Source organism: Orycteropus afer, unplaced genomic scaffold (genome assembly GCF_000298275.1).
Source record: "Orycteropus afer afer isolate SDZICR_OR568_19922 unplaced genomic scaffold, OryAfe1.0 scaffold00191, whole genome shotgun sequence".
Classification (NCBI taxonomy): Eukaryota; Metazoa; Chordata; class Mammalia; order Tubulidentata; family Orycteropodidae; genus Orycteropus; species Orycteropus afer.
In genome coordinates this window covers 2,983,187-3,009,811 of record NW_006921778.1, presented here as the reverse complement: position 1 = coordinate 3,009,811, position 26,625 = coordinate 2,983,187, and the positions used below count along the sequence as shown (strand labels likewise).

The window sequence follows — 26,625 nt, the reverse complement described above, 5'->3', positions numbered from 1 at the left end:
ACTACTAACAGTGGCAAACTTTGGGAAAAGAAACTGAAAACTCACCATCTTTAATATGTTAGAATTTTCTTATGGGTATCTTCTATTTTTTTTTTTTTTTTTTGAGAAAAAAAATAATTGTCAGTGGCACTATGTGGTAGGATTAGGGACAATGTTTGTTTAATTCTTAAACTTTTCTGAATCTAAGTATGTGTTCTTAAAAATGTAACAACACATTTCTCTCATATCATTCATTTACCCCATGCAGAAATCTAGGTCTAAGAAATACCAAAAACAAACGAAACAAAACCTGGACTTGTGTCTACATGGAAAAATAAAAACTGTAATCAAGTGTTCCTTGTGCAAAAGGATGCTAACTCCTTGGATGCCAACCACATATTATACTTTTACTATGCTGTTTCCAAAACTTCATATTTCAAAGTTGTGTGGTAACTATATCTAAGTGGTTTTGCTTAAAAACTGATTTGTTAATTGGTGTTCTCAGTTTCTAATTTCATATCCGCCCCCCAACAAAAGATCTCCCACACCTGGAAGTATGTACCTCAGTGAAAATAAATCCACCTACACCCAGTAATCCCAAATCTTCCAACATTGTGTAACTGACATAAGGTAATCCTAGCCTTTCTATTTTCATTTGCAACTGAGTAAATTAAGTCACAAGCTTAAAATTAAAAAAAAAAAAGGAAATTAAACACAACAAATGAAAAAGATACAATGCATTCATAATATACAAAATGTTATTTTTTGTTATTATTATTACATATCTACACTGTGGAACCCAAAAGCCCTGTTCCTGGCATACAGAAGACAATCAAGACTAGGGCCCCATACCCTGTTCTCATCTATGTTTTCCTATATCAGGCACCTCTGATGCCAAAGATTTTTTAAAAAACTAATTTTTTTATAAAAACTTTGCCGTAATTTCTTATCATCTGAGTTGATTCCATAGGTTCAATTTTTATGTTGACTTAATCAGTGTATTTGTATTTCTGACAAATATACCTCTATCCACAAAGACTGATGTCAAGGAGGCCCAAGACTTTTAAACATTTAGAAGAGCCAGGAAGTCCACCATTGGCTGCTCCATCTGTGTCAATCAAACTACATACTATTGAACAGATGGGCCTGCCTGTGCCCGCAGGCCACTGGGGCTGGCATCTAGGGGCTGGGAGGATCACAGATGCTGCAGCGATGGTGCACAAAGGGAAGAGGTTTTCTCTTGACACCAGAGTTGCTTTTATTCACTGGAACATGACAGATTACACCTTATTCACCAAACCTAGCCATTTCAAATATGTTTAATGATAAGCAGTTAAGCATTTATATGAGTTAGCTTGAAAAAAAAAAAAAAAATTTCATGTTGGCTAATTTTCTTTAAGGACTACCAGCCCAAATCCACCCTCCACAGCCCACTCACATATAAAATGGCTTGTGTTCTAAATATAAAACATCATCACCATTTTACTGTATTTGACAATGTACACAGTGCTTTTACAAACATTTAATTCTAACAACAACCTTGTAACATGCAAGGCAGGTGAAGCTCCAAAGAGTTAAGCAATTTGCCTAATATCACAGAGATGAGAACCAAATTTGCTAATAGAGTTCAGGGTTTTTTGCTACTGTTTCATAGAACCTTTAGGGGAAACATAAAATTATAACACCTTTAGAATGAGCAATACCTTCATATCTATCACTGTCTTATAGCGCAATCAAAGGCTATGGAAATGGATATATTAAAGTAAGTTTATATCTAGCCAGATGCTCTTTTGGCCTGCTAAGACTCTGACTACAAATATCAAGTGCTAACCAAGCAATTTACTAAATATTCATTATCTTGAATCCATATCATTCACAGACTCTACCTTTAAGAAATCATTATGTAAAGTAAAACTAATATTGTTTCTCTTTAGTCTTAAAAATGTATACAGTAACCAGAAACTGGGACTTTCCTAACCTATCATATGTAATGACTAATTTGTTGGTTGTTGTTGTTGTTATGTGCCATCGAGTCGGACTGGACTCATAGCGAGCCCTCCTTGGGTTTCCAAGGTGGTATCGCTATGGAAGTAGATTGCCTAACCTTGCTTCTGAGGAGTGGCTGGTAGGTTTGAACCGCCAGACTTCTGGTTAGCAGTCAAGTGCCTTAGGCGCTAATTGGGAGGCCTTTAATTAAAATAAGGATTCTCCCATTAGCTCAGGGATAAATAAAGCAAGACTTACCTAAGAGAATCCTGGTGACAAGCAAATGTCTTGTTACTTTTATTGATATTCCTTCTGACTAACCTATTGGAGATTCAATAGTCATTTTCTTTCACTAATTAATAAACTATTACATGAAACGAAATATAAGTGTCCTTCAATTACAATCTTTTCTTTAATAATAATATTAGTGCTTTATTCTTGCTCTATGTCAAATTTTTAGCAGTGTATGCTTTTTAGGACGAAAAAGCTATTAGATTATAGGTAATAATCCAATAGAACACTTCATATCATGTATTGAAACAGACACTTTAAATATGCTTAAGAATACGTCAATGTACCTTAAGTAAAATAATTTTACTTTTTTTTTTCATTACCTGAATAGAAACCTTGACCTTTTTTCTTTCAAAAAATCTGTGAGTTTATTTTTAAATAATCATTCCTGAAATTTTTCTAATTCTCCAACTGTTTTTTTTTTTTTTTAAAGTATTTGGTTCCAGCAGGCAAGACAGATATTTACTATTCTATGATGATCTTTTGGAAATTTTCAAATTTCAGGTCCAAAATGATAAAGCTTTTAAAATTAGAACTCCTACTATTTGTATAAGCATTTGTCATGGAAATTAGTTGCATTCATATCTAATTACACAAAACCTCATGCCTCCTCTTGGCATTTGGCAGATAGCCTGGTGACCTGCAAAGAACATGGTACCAGGAGTCACAAAATGAGGGCTCTGCTCAACTCTCTGTTACCATTTGGGTATGTCATCTGTGGCAGGTTGCTAAACCTTCTGAATTATAATTCACTCATGTGTAGGTCAAATATAGTCCCTTCTGACAACATGACGAAAGTAGGTGAGACGAAGTCTGACAATTCTTGCTTCCAAGGAGCACTTCTTCTGGGACCAATTTGTTAGTTCTTCTGCCAGTTCATGGTACTTCCAGTGTTCTTTGCCAATACCACAACTCAAAAGCATCAACTCTTTTTTGGACTGTCCAGCTTTCACATGCATTTGAGGCTATTGAAAATACCATGGCTTGCTGTCAGAAGGGACCATTCCCTGGAGAAGGATATCATGCTGGGTAAAGTGGAGGGTCAACAAAAAAGGGGAAGGCCCTCAATGAGATGTATTAACACAGTGGCTACAACAATGGGCTCAGGTATAGCAAGGATTGTGAGGCTGATACAGGACCAGGCAGTGTTTTGTTCTGCTGTGTATAGGGTCGCTATGAATCGGAGCTCACTCAATGGCACTTAACAACAACAATAAGTGAAGTAGGCCAAATTTGATGTGGAAGGTATTTGAGGGGTCCTTCTCAGCCCATAAGCCACCAACTCCCATTTCTAAGACCTGCCCCCTAGCCACATCCAGAAGCCTGGACTTCTAACAGCTACATTTATACTTGACCTTGAACACAGCTCAGTACGTTGAGATGAGCTACTAACCCAAACTAGGCCGGTCAGACTACCATCACTAGAACTTGGAACTGCAATTCAGAGACAGCCAGTCAGTTTCAGTTTACTGCTGGGGTGGGAACTTGTAAACTCTGGTGCTTTCTACCATATAGATAGAGAAACAGAGAAAGTCAATCCACAGAAAGAAAAATGCCAGTATGTTCAGAGAACAGTACTTGCTGGTTTTGCAGTTCCTGGTTTCCATCTCCTTTCTGAGACACAGCTACTACATTCCTGCCCTTGGGGCCTATGAAACAGCACACAACCATAGGGAAACAGCCCAAATACATGGAAAGTACAGGTTCAGAAGAGCTCCACTCAGATTTGATTAACAATAATTAACACATTAAAACCAAACAATTTTTTTTTATACCCTTAAGGGGACTCTATGTGTGTGTGTGTGTTCATAAATAAAAATGTGTGTTTCAAAAATAAAACATTATGGAACATAACCTTAATTATACTCTGAGTCACATAGTAATATTCATATTGATAAGACCAAGCATCACCCCTGAAATTGGATGGGCCTTCTCTAAAGCCACAGTAATTCTTCCAGGTCACAAGGGTACCCCTTTAATTACTGACTCAGCAAAATTAGTGATGTGAATGACAAAACCACTCATTAACCTGAAAATTTTAAGCTCTTTAAAAACATGGTTACCTGTCTCCCCCACCTCCACCCAAATCAGTGCTTCTCTGCCTTTTCTGTTTTAAAATCAGATTTTAAAGTCAAACAAACAGGAAAAGTCACAGAATCAAGAGAGGGCATACCTCTAGGCCAAATTAAAAACTCTGAGTGGATCTTCGTATTAATCAACCAAAATTTAATCAGAATTTGAAGACAGACTGGCAATACACACAACATTCATTTCCTTGTTCTTTGCCCCTATAATTGTGGACCCCAACTAATCATGGATATGAATTTTCAAACCATCCCTTTACAAAGTTAAAATTAAATACATACTGTTTATCAGTTCTTTGTGTTCAGCAAGGGTTTTTGCAGGATCCAGCCAGTACTGTGTGAGGAAGAAGAAGATAATTATAGAAATGGTTGCTTTTCTTTGCCCTTTACTTCAAAATAATTTGCAAAGTGTTATTTTCAATCCATTTAAGTACTTAAATCATATATACTAAGAAACATACATAAGAGCTTTATGTGCTAAAACATTAAAAGAAAAATGATGTCAATGTGCAGAGAGAAGAGAAACAGTACTTTCTGGGTTCTTGGTTGAACTACTGAACCAATTTTAAGCTCAGAAATATCAAGATGCTTATGAGTGAGATTCTTACTACTTTTGGTAGGAAAATGATGATTGCAAAGAATGCCCTCCAAGATCTGTACCTCACACCATACACAAAAACTACCTCCAGATGGATCAAAGACTTAAATGTGAAACCTAAAACTATAGAGTTCCTCAAAGAAAAACCAGGGGCAGATTTAGGGGCCCTAATATATGGCATAAATGGACAATCAAGCATAACTCAAAATGCAAAAAAGCAGAAGAGAAACTAGATGAATGGGACTTTCTAAAAATTAAACTTTTATGTGCTTCCAAAGACTTCTCCAAAAGAGTCAAAAGAGAATCTACAGATTGGGAAAAAACATTTTGTAATAACCTATCTGACAAGGGACTTATCTCTAGAATTTATAGAAAACTCCAACACCTCAATAACAAAAAGACAGATAACTCAATTAAAAATGGGCAGAAGACATGAATAGACACTTCACCGAGGAGGATATTCAGGTGGCCAACAAACATATGAAGAAATGCTCACAATTATTAGCCATTAAAGAGATGCAAATAAAACAACAATGAGATACCATCTTGCTCTAGCACTAGTAGTAGCAAAGTTCAACAAGACACAAAATAACAAATGCTGGTGAGGATGTGGAGAGATTAGGAATCTCATACACTGCTGGTGGGACTGTAAAATGGTACAAGGACTGTGGAAAGCAGTTTGGCGATTCCTTCAAAAGTTGGAATTAGAAATACCATTTGATCCAGCTATTCCATTACTAGGTATATATCCTAAAGAAGTGAGAGCCATGACAAGAACAGACATATGCACACCCATGTTCATCGCAGCACTATTTACAATAGCCAAAAGATGGAAACAACCTAGGTGTCCATCAACTAAGGAATGGATAACCAAACTTTGGTACATTCACACAATGGAATACTATGCAACCCTAAAGAATAACCTAGAATCTGCAAAACACCGCATAACGAGGATGAACTTGGAGGACACTATGCTGAGTGAGTAAGTCAATCAAAAAAGGAAAAATATTGTATTAGTCCGTCATTGTAGAAGTCAAGGAAAGGTTTATCTATGGAAGGAAATTTTCTTTGTTGGTTATCAGAGATGGGAGGGGAGGGGAGGGAACACTGTTACATAGGTAGAGATAAGTATTGATTTGGGTGAAGAGAAGGGCAATGTACCAAATGTGAGTGATCCACATTGTGGCACTGAAGAAGAGGAAGACATAGAGAGGTACATGGGAGGTACAGACAACAAGGATGAACCCTTTTGCACATAGAGTTCCGCGTTGTCAGTGAAGGCAAACATGAATATATGGGTGGATAGATGGGTGGACAGGCTAAACTATTAGGTATGTCTATTTAGCAGGGAGTGTACCAAAGACCATGTATAGGGTTGGCAGACAATGGCCCAATAAGTTTATGTGAATGATCAGAATTCCCAGGTGTATAGTAGAGCTGACAAAGGACAAGGTTGTAGTCACTTCTTGGTCATAGCCAGCTACCCAGAGGAACCAAGAAGTTGAACCTGTGGGTTCGGGACCATAGTCACAGGGGACATCAAGCTCAACTGGCATAACATACTACACAGAACATTGTTCCACCTCCTACTTTGGTGAGTAGAGACTGGGATCTTAAAAGCTTGCAAGCAGCCATCTAGATGCAACGATGGGTCTCTCCTCGTCCAGAGCAAAGAAGAAGAAAACCAAAGATTCATGGAAAGAATTAGTCTAAGCAACGGGTACACCATGCAATCTGCAGCCTCTGTGACTATGAGATCAGAACTAGATGGTGCCTAGCTATCACTGTCAACCACTCGGAGGGGGATCTATGTAGGAGATCCTGGATAGAGAGGGAGAAAAATGTGGAACAAAACTCAAAATCATTTGGAAAAGAAAAAGGGGGGGGGGACCTGGTCTGCTGGTCTGCTAGAGCCTGTTGGAACCACAGAGACTAAGGCCCCTAGCTACCCTTCAGGTCTGGAACTGAACCCCACACCTGTGGCTTCCAGCCAAACAAAAGACAGGTATAGGAGTTGAACATTTACTGAGGTAGATACACTCCTTGGGAGAGAACAATCATGGGAGAAAAAATGGATATTTATGCACAGGGAGACAGCTCAGGGGGCAAGGGTGCATGGGGCGATGGAGACAGGGAAGAGGTGACTGTTGGAAGGAAGTGAGAGGGGAGCGGTTGCATTGTGGTGAATTGTGGTCCATGTCATGAGGCAAAGTGTATGTGAACTGCTGTATGGAAAGTTAATTTGTTCTGTAAATTTTCACCCAAATCACAATTTAAAAAAATGTACTCCAAGTCACTCTTCAAACCTCCATCACAACCTCCCCACACGGGCATCTCTCCCTGAAATGCCCTCATCCTCATTACCCTCACACCTCCACACTTCCAGTCCAATATCCTAGCAGGTATTTCTGCTACATGTTAGAAGAAAGCAATCATATTAAATCAAATCCTCGTTAATGATGCTGGAGAGGTAGCTCAGTGCAGTGACTGAGGGGCTGTGATATAGAGCAGGCCCATCTGGACTCAGTCCTGGCCCTCCCTCCATCATCACTAAGTAATTTGGGGTGAGATACTGAACACCACTGAACCTTTCTTATACTGTTGCTGTAAAGATTTAGTATGTTAATTCATATAAAGTCTTCAGGATGGTACTAGCTCATAGTAAGTTGCAATACATGCTAGCTACAATCATTAATAAGGTATGAAGGTCAATCATCTTAACCGCCTTTATTCAATCTAAAGTATTGCTTAAGGAGCCCTAGTGGCATAGGTAAGTGCAAGGTTGCTAATCAAAAGGTTGGTGGTTCAAACCTACCACCTGCTCCAAGGGAAAAAGGTATAGCAGTCTGCTTTTGTAAAGATTAAAGCCTTGGAAACCCAAGGGAGGGCAGTTATACTTTGTCATATAGGGTCACTATGGGTATTGCTTATTCATTCAAATTAATCTTTAAATGAATAGAATTTCAAGCAGTAATGGGAGATTTTTGGCCTTGGGGAGGAGCCTTCCTTTAAATCTCACCTTTGTGAAATAAAATCCCTGAGAGACAGAAAAAGAAAAACAAAACAAAACAAAACAAAAAAAAGGCAAGCCTTTGGCCTCCTTTCTCCATCTGGGGAAGAATAGGGGAGAAGCCAGTGAAGCAGAAAAAGGGGCACCCAGAGTTCCCACAGAAACACAGTCAAGGACACTGAGAGGGCCCATGGAAGGACAGGGAGGTCAAAACTGGAACCTCTCTTCCTCTACTGTCTTGACCAAATGTTGGGGACTCCAAGGGCCAACCTAATCTGTTTCCATAGCCCACCTCGAGTCACCTCATTCCTAGCACTCTGTATTTGCCCTGTGAAAGCAGTCATACCTCCCCTGGCACTCCTGAGGGGTCAGTCTCTGAAAGGTTGGTTACCTGGCACCCTGAGTCAGGAATCAAGGGGTTACTTGAAGAGTCCAAGAGAATATTTTTGCCAGTTCCCTTTCCCCTTTCCTCAGGTGAGGGTAGAAAGTCTCACTCTGCTACATAATTATTAGTAATTACAATATTTTATACAGTTTCCTTGCCTTTTATTCCTAATTAGATATAATACCAATTATTCATACTAAATCTATATCATATTCATTTCAATGTAAGACTTTATTACAGTACTAAACTCTAGTCATGTATATACAATCTTCGTTATTTACCACTCCAATAACAGGTTCAATTTTTCCAGTGTTAGTAAGTAAAGTAACAAACACACACACACACAGAAACACACATCATATTTTTATACAAGTAATGTGTTATAGGGATTTTTGCAAACCACACAACCCCATCTTGTGTTTGTTTCTTATGTACACTATGTGTCTATAATATATGTGTACATTATTTATGTGGCTGTGCGTGCTGCACATTATATGCAAAAAATATGGTAAGTGCAGCAATTTACAATGCAAAAAAATGTGTTTAATATTCTGGTTCTCATTATTTCTCATTTTCTAAAGGTCTAGAATCATTCAATTTTAAAATGGAAAAAGTACTTGCAAAGGAGGTTGTAATCAGTAAATGCTTTTGGAGCCCACAGTGACTAAAGATGTGGCTTCAGTGTCAAAACAGCAGCTCATGAGGAACTTCTGATTCAACCAAGGAGAATAAAATTCATCCAAATGTTAAGCTGTGTGTTGGACACAAAGCAGACCTCTATGAGATAGAGCTATAGAATTTTCTCATGAGACAGAAACACTAATGTTAAATAAAAAGATCTGACTATCCCTGGATACTCAAAGAGAACACCTAAGTTTAAGTTTTAAACACAGAAGCTTAAAACAACATCTATTTATTATCTCAGGTAAGAAGTCTAGGTTGGCTGCATTTGTTTCTCTGCTCCAGATTTCATAAAGGCCAAAATCTGGAGACACTGGATTCAATGGTAGGACTCTCACCTTCCATGAGGGAGACCCAAGTTCAATTTCCAACCAATACATCTCAAGTGCAGTCACTAGTGGTCTGTCAGTGGAGGCTTGGGTAGCTGTGATGTTAAACAGTTTTCAGAGGAACTTCCAGACTAGGAAGAAAGGCCTGACAATCTACACCTGAAAATCAGTCAATGAAAACCCTATGGATCACAACTGTCAGATCCCCACCAATTACAGGAATGGCAAAGGGCCAGACAGCATTCTGTTCTATTGTGCATGGGGTTGCGGTGAATCAGGGGCCAACTCAATGGTACCTAACAACAACAGCACAGTAGGTCCTCCACTTCAGTCTCAGCCCTCTCCCACAAACTGCCTTCCAAGTTCCCTTTAGAAAGCAGAGCTCTGTTTGCACCATCTGAATAAATCCAACACTCTTATTAGGTCCCAAGAGCTTGAGCACCTGTCTTTTCTCCAGTCTCATATCCTCTCCTCACTTCCATGTACCCTGTGTCCCCAGCTCACCTGTTGATCCCCTCCATTCCCTCAGCCTGGCATCCTGCCTTTCCCAGAACTGCCCCTCAAACCTCCACCTACCAGCCAAGCCTCCACCAAAATGCCACCCCAACCATACAAAGTCTCAAGTTCTTTCCCCCACTTCTCAACTCCAACAGCACTACGTTTACGTTCCTACTCTTCTCATGGTTTTACCAATAAATTATCTACCAATTCTTAAAAGCAGGATGTTTGAGGTATCTTGTGTGGCAGCAGGTATATTTTTGTGCCTTATTTAATCCTCATAGCAACTTTATGAGATGGGATTTATTATTTCCACTTTATAAATGGCGAAACAGTGATTCTAAGTTCTGATGTGCCCCACCTCAGGACACACGGATAACAAGGACACAGACTAGATTGGTTATTTGTGTAGATGTCTCTCCTTCCTCGCTAAGTTATAAATATCTTGGGACAGGTGTGGTTCTCAGCCTCTGCCTCAGTGCCTTATACCTGGGGTCTCAATAAGTGTGATAGGAAAGGGGGAAGAGAAGGCAACTCTATTATTATTATTTTCAACCTAACTTTGTCTTGAAACTAGTAACAGAAATTGGAAGGGAGCATCTTAGTCTCACCTCCTAACACTTTTACCCCAAGAAAACAAATTTTATAAACAGATTATTCAATCTCATTCATTTTTCAGTCTCCAGAATATTCTTCAGTCATTAAAAAAAGCAAGGTAAAGGAAATAAGAAGAAAATTTTTAATAAAATGCAATAAAAAAGACAATTAACCTATCCAATATTTCATATTGATGATAATCTGTACAATTTTAAAATAAACCTATTTGCTTGAGAGTGATCAAATCTGTAAAGGCAAAATATAATGAAAGTTGTGACATGAGTTAGAAATTACATTTTTTTTTTTTTTTGGGCAGGAAAAAAAAGAGTCAAGACTCAGTCAAGGACTATTCAATCAAGTCACTGCACATTAGATATGCTAAGCATCAATCCAAAGCTCACACAAATCTCATTTGATCAAAATGGAAACCAGAGGTTACAAAGGTCAGACCATGATAAATGTCCCAGAACATAAATAATAAACACAAGACACCAGGTTTCATAAACTAACATCTTACAATGTAAAATCCGCTTATGTTCACCAAGGGAAAGAAATGACCTTGTAACCAAAGCAGCCATCCTCTGGTGACACTTGTCACCATTCATTATCAACAAGCAATCAAACATAGCACACATCTGATCACAATGAAACACATCAGACTCCAGTGCCATAACCAGAGAGAACAAAGGGCATACGATTTTGCCAATAACATGAAATCCAGTCCAGAATATGGTTATCTGGGGTGTCAACTTTCTAGATGGATGCCCTAAGACTCTGCTAGCCTTCATTCATTCATTTAACATTTATGGAATGGCCACTAAACATGTTCTTTATATGTCAAGTCAGACACTGCCTAGGGAGTGTGAGAACACAGAATGAACGAGACAAGCCCCTAACCTTGGGGCATTCACAGCCGAGCAGGAGACACACAGGCATATAATTACAATGCAATGTGGTATGTGAGATAATAATAAAATCTATATAAGATGGATATATAGAAGATGATAAAATTATTTACAAAGAAAATTATCTCTGCAAGGTGAGTCTAATAAGAAGGCTTCATTGAACAGAAAACCTTTGAACTGTGCATTGAAAAACAAAAAAAACTTTCTTACAATACAAATAAGAAAACAGTCTTCAATTTTTTTTAATAAAATGATGTCTACACGCTCAACTACTTTTAAAGCAAATGAGTGTTTTTAAGTGACAATATAGAATAGAATACTACAAGTCCTTAGAGTTGAGTACTCTAATGAAATCAATCCTGTCCAATATTTAACAAATTCTCAGCTAAGAAACCAACAATCATGGAGGACTACCAGAAAGGGATGCGAATGGTTCAGTTTTTTCATCTGCTCTGGGTGGGGGATAAGGAAGAGCAGAGAGCAGTACACCAGTCAATTCAAGCTGGGCACCACCATGTGGATTTTTCAAAATTAAACTTTTGTGTGAAGCCATCCTGTCTACCAAGTAGGACATGAGAAGAAATAGCCCTCTCTCTTTCATTCATGAATATTCACTCTTCAGGAAAATCTTAATGACACATCTCCTCCTTGTGACTGCCCTTGCTCAGGAGAAATTTTATCCAGTGCAAGCATCAACAACTGTGCTTGGATTTTATAACTGGCTGGGTCTTTTATCCTTGCCTGCTAGATAGCTTAAAATTGCATTCTGGGGTCTATTTTATGTTGCCAACTTTGTTCTTTCCTACTCCCCACTGGGTTTTTTTTTTTTTTTTTTCCTCTCTCTGTGTCTCTCTCTCTCTCTCCTTCCTCTATCATCTATTTTGAATTTATATCCTGTAGCTTGCATATCCTCAAAAGCTGGATTAGATTTCATTTTGATGGAAGATAATGATAGCAACCAAAATGGGCCCTGCTCTCTCATCCCAATTTCATACAGCATGTTTCCTAACTTAGGTGAATATTAACATACTGCATCCCAGAAACCCAATCACTGGGAAGTAATGAGAATGCTCTTTGGCTCTGACCCTTTCCCAAGTGTAAGAGGCAAGCAGTTAGGTAGAGCTTACCACTCAGTCCTGTCAACCTTAATCATGGCATTTATGTAACTCAGAGCTAAATGCCAGACAGGCAAAAGTTCATTCTTACTCTCTGCCAGTCTTGGCTAAATGTCCTAGGCTTCTTTCATCCACCTTGGCTGATAATGTTTCAATTTCATCAATTTCCTAGGTAACAGTCTCAAAATTAGATTTTAAAACTCTAACACTGTCTAGTAAATCAATATACTAACCTTCATAAGATATATATTAAATTTGAGGTTCAACCTTTCATTTGACAACTGTTCTTCTGAAATCTCTTATAGCTATAATTGTGGAATAAATGCAACAACAACAACAAATTAAAGAAAGCAAGAATAGCATGAAATAAATAAAAAGGTTTGCTGCAGTTTATTTCACATTGGGTGTAATGCTGATTCTCCTTTGGAGAATTTAAGAATACTACATCGATATGTAATAACATTTCCTGTAGGGCAAAGATGAGGCCCTTAAATGCATACATAGTTCTCATGAATATAACAAAACAATCTCTTGAGCTAAGGGAATACAAAGAGAACTGACCATCTATAAGGTATGCTGGTGGTGCAAAGACCTCAAAAAAAATGATCCATCCTATCCACTATATAACAAATATTTATCTTCCAAGAATCCGGGATTATGGTGATAACTATCTGTGCTTTTCCCAATGTCTCTGTATATATATTCAGGCTTTTTAAACAACGTCAAAGGAGATCTGGTGTCTCAGCACCTAAGGAATTTGACTGCTGACCAGAAAGTTGGCAGTTCAAACCCACCAGCCACTTTGTGGAAGGAAGACAGGGCAATCTACTAACATAAAAATTTACTACCTTGGAAACCAAATGGGGGTCACTATGAGTTGGAATCAATTCGATGACAGTGGGCTAGTTTTGATTTTAAATAATATGAAAGAATGTGGCCTCAATTTGCTCTTTGGAAGGAATCACAGAAGCTTTAGGACCTCAGGTAAAATCATGTAATAAAACTGTCTTGAAGTGGTGACAAAAACGAGGATCCATCATTGGAGTGATAGATATTGGGGGAGGAAGAATTATAACTGGTCTCATTTTCCAGCAAAAGTGGATTTCAATGAATCACTGTTAGTCCAGCTGGCACCTCATGAAGTGGCTGCCACTGGTCTCACAAAATAGTCCTCAGTTATCACATAGGGACACTGACACAACTCTAAGAGTTATAGTAATAGTAATAGTAATATCTAGTAGTTAGTAATGCTTAACATGTGCCAGGTACTGTTATAAGCACTTTACATTTATTTGCTCATTTGATTCTATTAAAAACCCTATGAAGAAGACAATAATGATTCCCATTTTACAAACTAGGAAACTGAGAAACTGAATAAACAACTTGCCCCAAAGTGTAGCATAACTGATCCAAGAAACAGAACCCCTTCAATCTTATTCCCAGGCCAGGTCACTCTCTAGAATATTATCTGGATAGTAATGCATAACTTCAGCTTTAATCTTGTTGTTGTTGTTGTTAGGTGCCGTCAAGTCGTTTCCAACTCATGGCGATCCCACGCACAGCAGAACGAAACACTGCCTGATTCCATGCCAGCTCCATGATCCCTGCTATACTTGAGCCCATCATCACAGCCACCATGCCAATCCATCTCATTGAAGGCCTTCCCCTCTTTCGTCGACCCTCCACCTTACCAAGCATGACATCCTTCTCCAGGGAATGGTCACTTCTGACAATATGACCAAGTAGGTGAGATGAAGTCTGGCCATTCTCACTTCCAAGGAGCATTTCGGGTGCAATTGCTCCAGGACGGATCTGTTAGTTCTTTTAGCAGTCCACGGTACTTTCAGCATTCTTTGTCAACACCACAACTCAAAAGCATCAACTCTTCTTTGGTCTTCCTTATTCATTGTCTAGCTCTCACATAAGGCAAGTGGAAATATCATGGCTTGTGTCAGGCATCCTTGCTCCTCAGCACTTGAAAGAGTTCCTTCGCGGTTGACCTTCCCAGTGCTACAAGTCATCTAATGTCCTGACTGCTGCTTCCATTGGCAGCGATTGTAGAACCAAGCAACACGAATTCTTTGACAACCTCAATCTTTTGTCCATTTATTGTGATGCTGCTCCTTGGTCCAGTTGTGTGGATTTTTGTTTTCTTTATATTGAGACGTAATCCATACTGCAGACTGTATTCTTCAACCTTCATCAGTAAGTAACTCAAGTCATCCTCACTTTCAGCAAGCAAAGTCGTATCGTCTGCGTATCTCAGGTTGTTAATGATTCTTCCTCCAATTCCAATGCCACGTTTTTCTTCATATAGTCCACCTTCTTGGATTATTTGCTCAGCATATAGATTGAATAAGTGTGGGGAAAGGATACAACCCTGACACACTCCCTTTATGATTTTAAACCATGTAGTGTCCCCTTGTTCTGTTCGAACAACAACCTCCTGGTCAAGGTACAGGTTCCTCAAGAGTATAATCAAGTGTTCGGGAATTCCCATTCTTCTCAATGTTATCCATTATTTGTCATGATCCACACAATCAAATGCCTTTGCACAGTCAATAAAACACAAGTAAACATCTTTCTGGTATTCTTTGCCTTGAGCCAAGATCCATCTGACAACAGCTATGATATCCCTTGCTCCACGTCCTCTTCTGAATCCAGCTCACACCTCTGGAAGTTCTCTGTCAATATACTGCTGCAACCATTTTTTAATTATCTTCAGTAAGATCTTACTTGCGGGTGATATTAATGATATTGTTCAATAATTTCTACATTCTGTGGGATCTCCTTTCTTTGGAATGGGTATAAATATGGATCTCTTCCAGTCAGTTGGCCAGGTAGCTGTCCAAATCTCTTGGCATAACCAAGTGAGTGCCTCCAATGGGGCATCTGTTTGTTGAAATATCTCAGTGGGTATTCTGTCAATTCCTGGAGGCTTGTTCTTCACCAGTTCTTTCATTGCAGCTTTGACTTCCTCGTTCAGTACCATTGGTTCTAGATCATATGTCACTTCCTGAAATGGATGAAGATCGACCAGTTCTTTTTGGTACAGAGACTCTGTGTATTCCTGCCATCTTCTCTTGATGTTTCCTGCATCATTCAATATTGTGCCCATAGAATCTCTCAATATTGCAACTCGAAACTTACATTTTTCCTTCAATTCTCTCAGCTTGAGAAATGCCAAGCATGTTCTTCCCTTTTGGTTTTTCAACTCCAGGTCTTTGCACATTTCATTATAGTAATTGGTTTTGTCTGCTCAAGCTGCTCTTTGAAATCTTCTGTTCAATCTTCTTATTATCAACTACCAACTCCTCTTTTTCCATTTTACTCTCTCTCATATCCTAACCATGAGGACACACAATTCAGGGATCCTACCACCCTGTCATTCGAATAAAACAAGGGGATACTTCATGGTTTAAAATCAGGAAGGGAATTTGTCAGGGTTGTATCCTTTCACCATACTTATTCAATCTGTATGTTGAGCAAATAACCCAAGAAACTGGATTATATGAGGAAGAATGTGGCATCAGGATTGGAGGAAGAGTCATTAACAACCTGCAATATGCAGATGACACAATACTATTTGCTGAAACTGAGGATGACTTGAAACTTACTGATTAAGATTGAAGACGACAGTCTGCAGTATGGATTACAAAGACTGAACTTGTCCAGGACTCCATATTACTTCCTTCTATAATCAACACCAATGGAAGCAGAAGTCAAAATATGAGACATCATATAGCTTTGGGCAAATCTGCTGCAAAAGACCTTTTCAAGTGCTGAAGAGCAAAAATATTCTTGAAGAGTAAGGTGTGCCTGACATAAGCCATGGTATTTTCAATCACCTCATATGCATGTGAGAGCTGGACAATGATAAAGGAAGTCTTAAGAAGAATTGACACTTTTAAGATGTGGTGTTGGCAAAGAATGCTGAAGTACCATGGACTGCTAAAAGAACTAACAGATCTGTCCTGGAGGAAGTGCAGCCAGAATGTTCCTTGGAAGTGAGAATGGCCAGCATAACCTACTTTGGTTATGCTGTAAGAAGGTACCATTCTCTGGAGAAGGATATCATGCTTGGTAAAGTGGAGGGTCAACAAAAAAGGGGAAGGCCCTCAACAGGAAGGATTGACACACGGGCTGCAATGATGGGCTCAGGTATAGTAAGGATTGGGAGGCTGGCACAGCACTGGTCAGTGTTTCATTTTGCTGTACACAGCATCACTATGAGGTGGAGGCAACTCGATGGCACATGACAACAACAACTCAACTCTCTACCTATACTTTATGCAGCCCCTGAGAGGCTGAACATGACTTGAGACATAAAATACACAACCAGAGGTGGGCTCACTTTAAATTGATGATCACTAATACAAGGAGGGCATTGGTACTAACCAGCTATCCTATTATATTTTGCTTTTATAAATGCCCGATAACTCCTTTATACTTTCTCTTCTGTCCTCAAACCCCTAACACTTCTTCACTCTCAGGTGATGGCTGAGCTTTTTATTTCACTGAGAAAACTGACACACCCAGAAGAGAACATGGATGTGTTCTCACCATATCTACCAACCTGCCTGCATCTGTGCTAGTATTCTTTGTCTTTTCTTCTCTTACTATGATGAATTGTCCATGATCCTAACAAAGGACAACCCCTCCACTTAAGTCTATCCCTTCTCATCTACGCAGGTACAAGACTCCAGCAATTATTCATGCTCTCTTTCCTGTACCATCAATGTTTTCCTTTCTGCAAAACCACTCCTAACAGAACATGTGCCTTTATTTCTCTCATTTAAAAAATAAAAATTTATTTGACCCATATCTGCCCTTTTCTCTTCTACATTTTAAAATACCTTTAAAACTAAATAAAAATTTGTCTTATAATCCGTCCCCTCTCCTCCCACCCTGAGTCCACCTTAGTGCTCATTACAATGATCTCTATGCTACTAACTCTAATGAGAGATGTTAAGTCATCACCCACTTTCTTGAAATATATTTGTCTTTTGGTTTTCAGGACACCACTCCCGTTGCCTTCTCTTTCTGGATTTACCACATTTTCACAATCTCCTTTGCTAGTTCTTCATTATCTCTCTAACTAGCAAAGGATGGATTTCTCTAGGATCACAACTTACACTTAAAACTTATGGTTTTGGGATAGTGTGAACAGTTTGCATTTGACTACTAACTGAAAGGTTGGTGGTTCAAATCCACTGAGCAATGGCCTAACAATTTGCTTCTAAAAAATTATGGTCAAGAAAATGTTACAAGAGGGGCCTTCTGGTAAGATGGTGGAATAGGTAGACAAGCTACACAGACCCTCTTCAACAAAGAAAAGAGGAACCAAGTGCCACAAATACAGAAGACAATCCTGGAGCTCTGAGCTTTGAAGAGAAGGATACAGAAGTGGATTAAACTACCAACTGGTAGCAAAACATGAATGAAAACAATGAATAAGGAGACAAATGAAGCTGCAGACTATCAGTGGTGTTAGGACCTGAGAATTAACTTAAATATCAGCCCTGCTTGCCAAAGGTTGTATGAACGACTGCACTGTTGGCTGATGACTACAAAGAGAAACAGCAAAGAAGGAGATAAACTTAACTGTGGATGTTCAGACACCTGGAGGACGCAGCCACTTTGAATGTTTACAAGCAGTGGACATTTGGATATTTAAAGTGACAGCATTCTCATTCAGATTCCAGGAACCTAAGAATAGGCTCCATTTGCCAAGGACTACACATACATATGTGAGGCTGACAACTGGAAAGAAGACAGGTGGTAGGTGCCTAATTGTTCCCAACTGGCAAACAAAGGAGCACATTAACCTGCATACTCAGATAACATCCAAACAAAACAAAGAAAACTAACATCTTGGGAGAATCACTACAACATACAATCACCAATTAAATATAAACACAAAATATTACAATGTCTCGAGACAAGAGACCATCAACCCACACAAAAAAGCAAGATAAAGCAGAAGAAACAAGGGGCCAGGATATACAACCAGAATACATCTCTGAGGAATAAGCAGCATTGGAACACCCTACGAAGAAATTCAAAAGAATTATATTTAGGAACCTTCAATTAATTGAAAACAGATAAGGAAAACACTGACAAAATTAAGGAAAACACAGACAAAACCCTAGAACAATTTCAGAAGACAATACAAGAACAAGATGACAAAATATACGAAAAATTAGAAATGATACAAAATGTACAGATAGAAATCCAGAAAATTAATACTAAATTCTCAGAAATAGATAACACATTGAACGGGCAGAGGAGCAGAATTGAATCAACAGAAGACAGAATTAGTGAAATTGAAGACAAATATCTCTATACGTCTTTGGAAAGGGATCAATTGAAAAAAAGATCAAAACAAAATGAAGAAAGCCTAAGGTTCATGTGGGATATCATCAAAAAAGAATAACCTATGTGTAATTGGAATTCCAGAACAGGAAGAGACAAATAAAACCACAGAGAAAATTGTCAAGGATTTGTTGGAAAAGGATTTGTTGGAAGAGAATTTCCCTGATATGATGAAAGACGAGAATATATCCATTCAAGCAGTCAAACGAACCCCAAACAGGATAGACCCTAAAAGAAAATCACCAAGACATATCATCATCAAAACCAAAGAATCCTGAAAGCAGCACAGGAAAGATGAAAAGTTACCTCAAAAGGGGAACCAATAAAACTGAGCTCTGATTTCTTAGCAGAAACTATGCAGGTGAGAAGACAGTGGGAAGGTATATATAAAACCTTTAAAGAAAAAAAATTTCCAACTAAGAATTATATACCCAGGAAGTGTCACTCAGTTATGATAGTGAAATTACGACATCCTGGATAAGCAGAAATTAAGGGAATTTGTTAAAACCAGACCAACCTTACAAGAGACGTTAAAGGGAGCCCTTTGGACAGAGAACCAACAAGAGCAAACAACAACTGATCATTAGCACACATGATGCCATAATTCAGAAACCAAGCCAGTTACAGAAGTATCCAAAGTAAATAAACTTACAAGACTATAAAGAGGGAACCAGAAATTATCAATAGGCAAATGAGGACAACTACAACCAAAAAGAGGGAAAAAAAACTGTGTAGTTACAGAACTTCTAAATGGTGAGGAAGTCAAGATAATTGCAAGACAGAATGGACTATTCTAAACTTGTGAAGAAAATTATAAATCACAGAGTAACCTCAAAGAAAAATGATAAACCTTCACATCACAATAAAAAAGACAACAAGCACAAATATTTAGCAAACACTAGAACAATAGCAACAAAGGAAGTGATAATACAATTCATAAACAAAATGAGCTCAGCACAGAAAATCATATGGAACAAAGAAATCAGTAACACCATGAAAAGTACATAACAAAATTACAGCAACAAATTCATTCTTGTCCATAATTACACTGACTATCAAAGGATTAAATGCACCACTCAAGAGAGGGAGAGTTCCAGAGTGGATGAGAAAACATAACCCATCAACATGCTGCCTACAAGAGACACACCTTAGAGTGAAAAACAAAGATAGACTAAAAATCAAAGGATGGAAAAAGATATATCAAGCAAATGGCAACCAGAAAAGAGGAGGAGTAGCAATATTAATTTCTGATAAAAATTGACTTTAAGATAAAAACCACCATAAGAAACATGGAAGGACATTATATAATGATTAAAGGATTGATTGAACAAGAAGATATAACCATAATAAAAATCTATGCACCCAATGAAAGAGTCCCAAAATACATAAATCAGACTTTAGGAAAACTGAAAAGACAAATAAATGACTCCACAGTCATAGTGTTGTTGTTGTTGTTATGTGCCGTCAAGTTGGACCTGACTCATAGCAACTCCTCCTTGAGTTTCTGGGCGGTATCACTACAGAAGTAGATTGTCCAACCTTCCTTCTGAGGAGTGGCTGATGGGTTTGAACCACCAGCCTTCTGGTTAGCAGTCAAGTGGCTTAGGCATTATGTCAGCAGAACTCCTATAGTCATAGTAGGTGACTTTAATACACAACTTTCAATAAAAAATAGAACAACTGAAAAGAAACTCAACAAAGACACAGAAGAACTAAATAACACTGTCCACCAACTTGACCTTACAGATATCTACAGAGCACTTCACTCAACAGCATCACAACATACTTTCTTTTCCAGTGCACACTGAACATTCTCCAAGATGGACCACATGTTAGGCCACAAAGCAAGCCCTAAGAAGTTTAAAATCTTTGAAATACTGCAAAGCATCTTCTCAGATCAGAATGCTATAAAATTGGAAATCATCAATAGAAAGATCAACAAAAAAAAATGCAAACACAGGGAAACTGAATAACACCCTCCTTGAAAATGACTGGCTAACAAAAGAAATAAAAAATGAAATTTAAAAATTTCTTGAATTAAATGAGAATGAAAACACAACATACCAAAATTTTTGGGACAAGCAAAAGCACTGGTCAGAGGACAATTTATAGCAATAAATATATACATCAAAAAAGAAGAAAGAGCTAAAATCAACACCTTAACCCAACATCTCCAACAATTAGAAAAAGAGTAGCAAAAAAAGCCTACAGTCACCAGAAGAAAAGAAATAAAGATTCAAGCAGAAATCAATGAAACAGAAAACAGAAAGACAACAGAAAAAAATCACCAAGACAAAAAGTTGATTTTTTTTTTGAAAGATTGACAAACCACTGGCAAATTTAACAAAGGAAAAGAGGGAGAGAAAACAAATAACATGAATAAGAAATGAATTGGGCAATGTCACAACAGAACCAAGAGAAATTAAAAGGATAGTATCAGGATACTATGAAGAATTATACTCCAACAAATTTGAAAATCTAAAAGAAATGGACAGAGTTCTAGAAACATAGTACTTACCTAGAGTAACACAGACTGAGGTGGAAAATTTTAACAGACCCATAACAGGAGAAGAAATTGAACAGGTCATAAAAAAATTTCCAACAAAAAAAAAGGCCTGGCCCATATGGCTTCACTGGAGAATTCTACCGAACGTTCAGATAAGAACTGACAGTAATCCTACTCAAACTCTTCCAGGACATATGAAGCAAGTATAACCTTGATACCAAATCCAGGCAAAGACACTACTAAAAAGTAAAACTGTAGACCAATATCCCTCATGAATACAGACACAAAAATCTTCAACAAAATATTAGCCAATAGATTCCAACAACATATCAAAAAAATAATACATTATGACCAACTGGGGTTCATAGCAGATATGCAAGGATAATTCAACATTAGAAAAACAATCAACCTCATCCATCACATAAATAAAACAAAGGAAAAGAACCACATGATCATATCAATCGATGCAGAAAGGACATTTGATAAAATCCAACACCATTCCTGATCAAAACTCTGAGTAATATAGGAATAGAAGGGACATTCCCCAAAATATATGCAAATAAGGGCATATATGCAAAACCAACAGGCAACATTATTCTCAATGGAGAGAGACTGAAACCATTCCCCTTGAAAAACAGGAAGCAGACAAGGATGCCCTCTATCACCACTTCTATTCAACATTGTACTGGAAGTCCTAGCTAGGGCAGTAAGGCAAAAAAGGGAAATCAAAGGGAAATTTGCTGATGATACGATCCTATACATAGAAAACCCAAGAGACTCAGCAAGAAAACTACTGGAACTTATTGAGAGATAGTGGTGGGATAGAAGATCAACATACAAAAATCAACTTGCTACACCAGCAAAGAGATTGTTGAAAAGGAAATAAGGAAATCAATACCATTTATAATAGCTACCAAAAAAATAAAATATCTGGGAATAAATTTCACTAAGTACACAAAAGACTTATACAAAGAAAACTACAAAACACTACTTCAAGGAAACATAAGAGATCTACATAAATGAAAGAACATACCATGCTTGTGGATAAGAAGACTGAACTTTGTGAAAATGTCAATACTATCAAAAGCCATCTATACATTGAAAGGAATCCCAGTCCAGATCCCATCAACATTCTTTAAGGACATGGAAAAACTAATCAGTAAACTTATATGGAAAAGAATGAGACCTTGGATGAGCAAAGCACTATTGAAGAAGGAGCTCTACTGGCATAGTGCCTAAGGCATCTGACTGCTAACCAGAAGGCTGACAGTTCAAAACAACCAGCCACTCCTTGGAAGGAAGATTGGGCAATCTACTCTGTAGAGATACTGCCTCAGAAACCCAAGGAAAGGTCACTATGAGTCGGGATCAACTTGACAGCAGTGAGTTTGTTTTATTACTATTATTATTGAAGAAGAAGAACAAAGTAGGAGGTCTTACACTCCCAAAACTCAAAATCTACTATACAGCCACAGTATAGTAGTCAAAACAGCCTGGTATTGGTACAACGATGGACACATAGACCAGTGGAACAGAATTGAGAACTCAGAAATAGATCCACTGATCTATGGTCAGCTGACTTTTGACAAAGTGCTGAAACCCATTACATGGGGAACAGATGGTCTCTTTAACTAATGGTGCTGACAAAACTGGATATCCATTTGGAGAAAAATGAAACAAGATATGTACCTCACACCATACACAAAAACTAACTCCAGATGGATCAAAGACTTAAATGGTAAACCTAAAACTATAAAGTTCATCAAGAGAGAACTAGGAGCAAATTTAGGGGCCACAATGGTAGCATAGTGCCTAAGGCACTTCACTGCTAACCCACCAGCCATTCCTTGGAAGGAAGGTTGGGCAATCTACTTCCATAGTGATACCACCTCAGAAACCCAAGGAGAGGTCACTATCAGTCAGGTCTGACTTGATGGCACATTGTTCACAGAAATTAGTGGCATAAATAGACTGCCAAGCATAACCCAAAATACACAAACAGCAGTAGATAAACTAGATGAATGGGACCGTCTAAAAATTAAATTTGTATGTGCTTCCAAAGACTTCTCCAAAAGAGTAAAAAGAGAACATTTTTGTTGTTGTTATGTGCCATCGAGTTGGCCCCGACTCATAGTGACCCCTCCTTGAGTTTCCAAGGCAGTATCATTACAGAAGTAGATTTCCCAGCTTTCCTTCCGAGGAGTGGCTGGTGGGTTTAAACCTACAGCCTTCTGGTTAGAAGTCAAGTGCCTTAGCCACTACGCTACCAGACCTCCTTAAAAAGAGAACCTACAGATTGGGAAAAAATATTTGGCAATGACATATCTGACAAGGGACTTATCTCTAAAATTTATAGAAAACTCCAGTATCCCAACAACAAAAAGACAAACAATCCAATTCAAAAATGGGCAGAAGACATGAATAGACCCTTCACCACAGAGAATATTCAGGCAGCCAACTATTCATGATCATCAGCCATTAGAGAGATGCAAATCAAAACAATGAAAAATATCTCACCCCAGCACAAATGGAAAAGTTCAACAAGACAGAAAATAACAAATGCTGGAGAGGATATGGAAACAACGGGACTCTCATACACTGCCGGTGGGACTGTCAAAAGATACAACCACTGTGGAAAGCAGTATGGCGATGCCTTACAATGTTGGAATTAGAAATGTCATTTAATCCAGCAATCCCATTACTAGGTATATATCCTAAAGAAGTGAGAGCCAGGACAAGAACAGATATGTGCACACCAATGTTCATCACAGCACTATTGACAATAGCAAAAAGACAGAAACAACCTAAGTGCTCATCAAGAGAAGAATGGATAACCAAACTATGATACATACAGACAATGAAGTACTATGCAACACTAAAGAATAATGTAGAATCTATAAAACACCGCAGCGCGTGGATGCACTTGGAGGACATAATGCTGAGGGAAATTATTCAATCACAGAAGGAGAAATATTGTATAAGTTCATTATTGTAAAAAGTCAAGGAAAGGTTTATGTATGGAAGGAAACTTTCTTTGTTGTTTGCCATGGGTGGGAGGGGAGGGAAGGGAACACTTCAAGAAAAAAAAAAAAAAAATGTTACAGAAAAGATTTCTGGTGAGGCTGTGTTTAAAGTACTGGACTGCTAACCAAAAGGTCAAGAGTTCAAACCCACCAGCCAGCTTGCTGGGTAAAGATGAGGCAGTCTGCTTCTGTAAAGATTAGTCTCAGGAGACACTAAGGTCAATTGCAATAACACAGTCCACAAAGACAATGTTCTGAGTTTTACTTTGGTAAAGACTAGGCTCTTAAAAGTTTGTGAGTGGCCATCTCAGGTCCCTCCTCATCTGGAACAAAGAAGTTTGGAGAAAATCAAAGATGCAAAGAAATAATTAGTCCAAAGGACTAATGTACCACATGAATCCCAGCCTCCACAACCCTGAGACCAGAAGAGCTACAGAGTGCCAAGCTACCACTGCTAACTGCTCAGAAAGGGATCAAATAGATCCAGGATAGAGTGGAGAAAATATTGAAGAAAACTCAAAATAAAAAAGACCAGATTTATACACCATGCAATCCTTAGGCTATACGACTATGAGACCAGAAGAACTAGATGGTGCCTGGCTACCACTGTCAACCACTCAGAGGGGGAACTATGTAGGAAATCCTGGATAGAGTGGGAGAACAAGGTAGAACATAACTTTAAATTGTTAAAAAAAAAAAAAGGGACCAGGTTTTCTGGTCTGATAGAGCCTGATGGAACCACTAAGACTATGGCCCCTAGCTGCCCTTCAGGAATCCATTCCTGTGGCTTCCGGTCAAACAAAAGACAGGCATATGAGCTGAACATTTATGTTAGGTAGATATACTCCTTGGAGAGATCAATCATGGCAGAATAGAATGCAGAGGGAGATAGCTCAGGGCCAGGAATGTATGGAGGGAAGGACACAGGGAAGAGGTAACTATGGGGAGGAAGTGGGGGGGGGGGAGCTGTTGCATGGTGGGAAATTGCAGTCAATGTGTACAAGCTACTGTATGAAAAGCAAATTTGCTCTGTAAACTTTCACCCAAATCACGACAAAAAAATGTTTTAATAAAAGACCAGGCTTGTTGGTCTGATAGAGACTGGTGGTATCTCCAAGACTACGGGTATTATATACCCAAGCTAGGAAGTAAACATCACTCCCATGACTCAACTGTCAGTCAAATGATAGACAGGCCTATAAGGTAAACAGTAATACCAGGAAGGCATGCACTCATTAGAACAATCAAGCATATGAGATGAAGAGAACAGCATTTGCTTGGGGATTGTTGTTGTTGTTGTTATGTGCCGTCGAGTCGGCCCCGACTCATAGCGACCCCTCCTTGGGTTTCCGAGGCAGTATCACTACGGAAGTAGGATTGCCCAACCTTCCTTCCGAGGAGTGGCTGGTGGGTTTGAACCGCCAGCCGTCTGGTTAGCAGGCAAGTGTCGTAGCCACTATGCTACCAGGATAGACCTAGTAAATCAGAAGGGGATGGAAAAGAAAGACAAAAGGAAGGAGTGAGCACTGGGAGGAAGTGAAAAGAATACTGTTACAGTGTGGGGATTGCAATAAATGTCAAAAACATAACGTGTACAGATTTTTCAATAGAAAACCAATTTGCTCTTTAAATTTTAACCCACATTGCAATTAAAAAAAAAAAAATTATATGGAGCGGTTCTATTCTCTAACACATGGGATTACTATGAGTCAGAACTGACTTGATGGTAAGGGATTTTTTTTTTTTTTTTTTTTTATGCACTGACAACTCCCAAATTTATAGCCATATCAGAATTCTTCCCTAAATCCAACTGCCAACTTGACAGTTCCATGTGGATACCTATTAGAATCTCAAAATTTACTTGTCCAAAAGTGAAATGATTATTCCACTCCCTCCCCCCAAAAAACTTGTCCACCTGCAGTCTTCTTCATTTCGGTAAACAACTCACTACTCTTCCATTGACTCATGTCAAAACCTCTTTATCTGATATGTCTTCTTCTGTCCGTATGTAAATCATGTTGGCTCTATGTTCAAAATATAAGCAGAATCTGACAAATTCTCACCACTCCCATCACTTCCACCCAGGTTCAAGCACCTATCATATTTCATTTGTATAACTGAAACATCTCTTTTAATGGTGTCTCTGCTTCTACTCATGCAGTTACAGGAATTGTTTTAAGACATAGGTCAGATCCATTTATTTTTCTGTTCAATGTCTGTTCTGGTTACCTGGTGCATCTCTGACAAGAATATACTACAAATG

General features: G+C 38.4%; 1 protein-coding gene across 1 annotated transcript in view; it reads right to left on the bottom strand.

Annotated features, from left to right (window-relative positions):
* EPB41L4A (erythrocyte membrane protein band 4.1 like 4A) overlaps positions 1 to 26,625 on the bottom strand; it is a 475,159-nt gene that overhangs the window by 159,684 nt on the left and 288,850 nt on the right. The window contains exon 3 of the mRNA XM_007947582.1: positions 4,623 to 4,674. Coding sequence (XP_007945773.1) covers positions 4,623 to 4,674 — 52 coding nt within the window. The remainder of the gene's footprint in view (positions 1 to 4,622; positions 4,675 to 26,625) is intronic.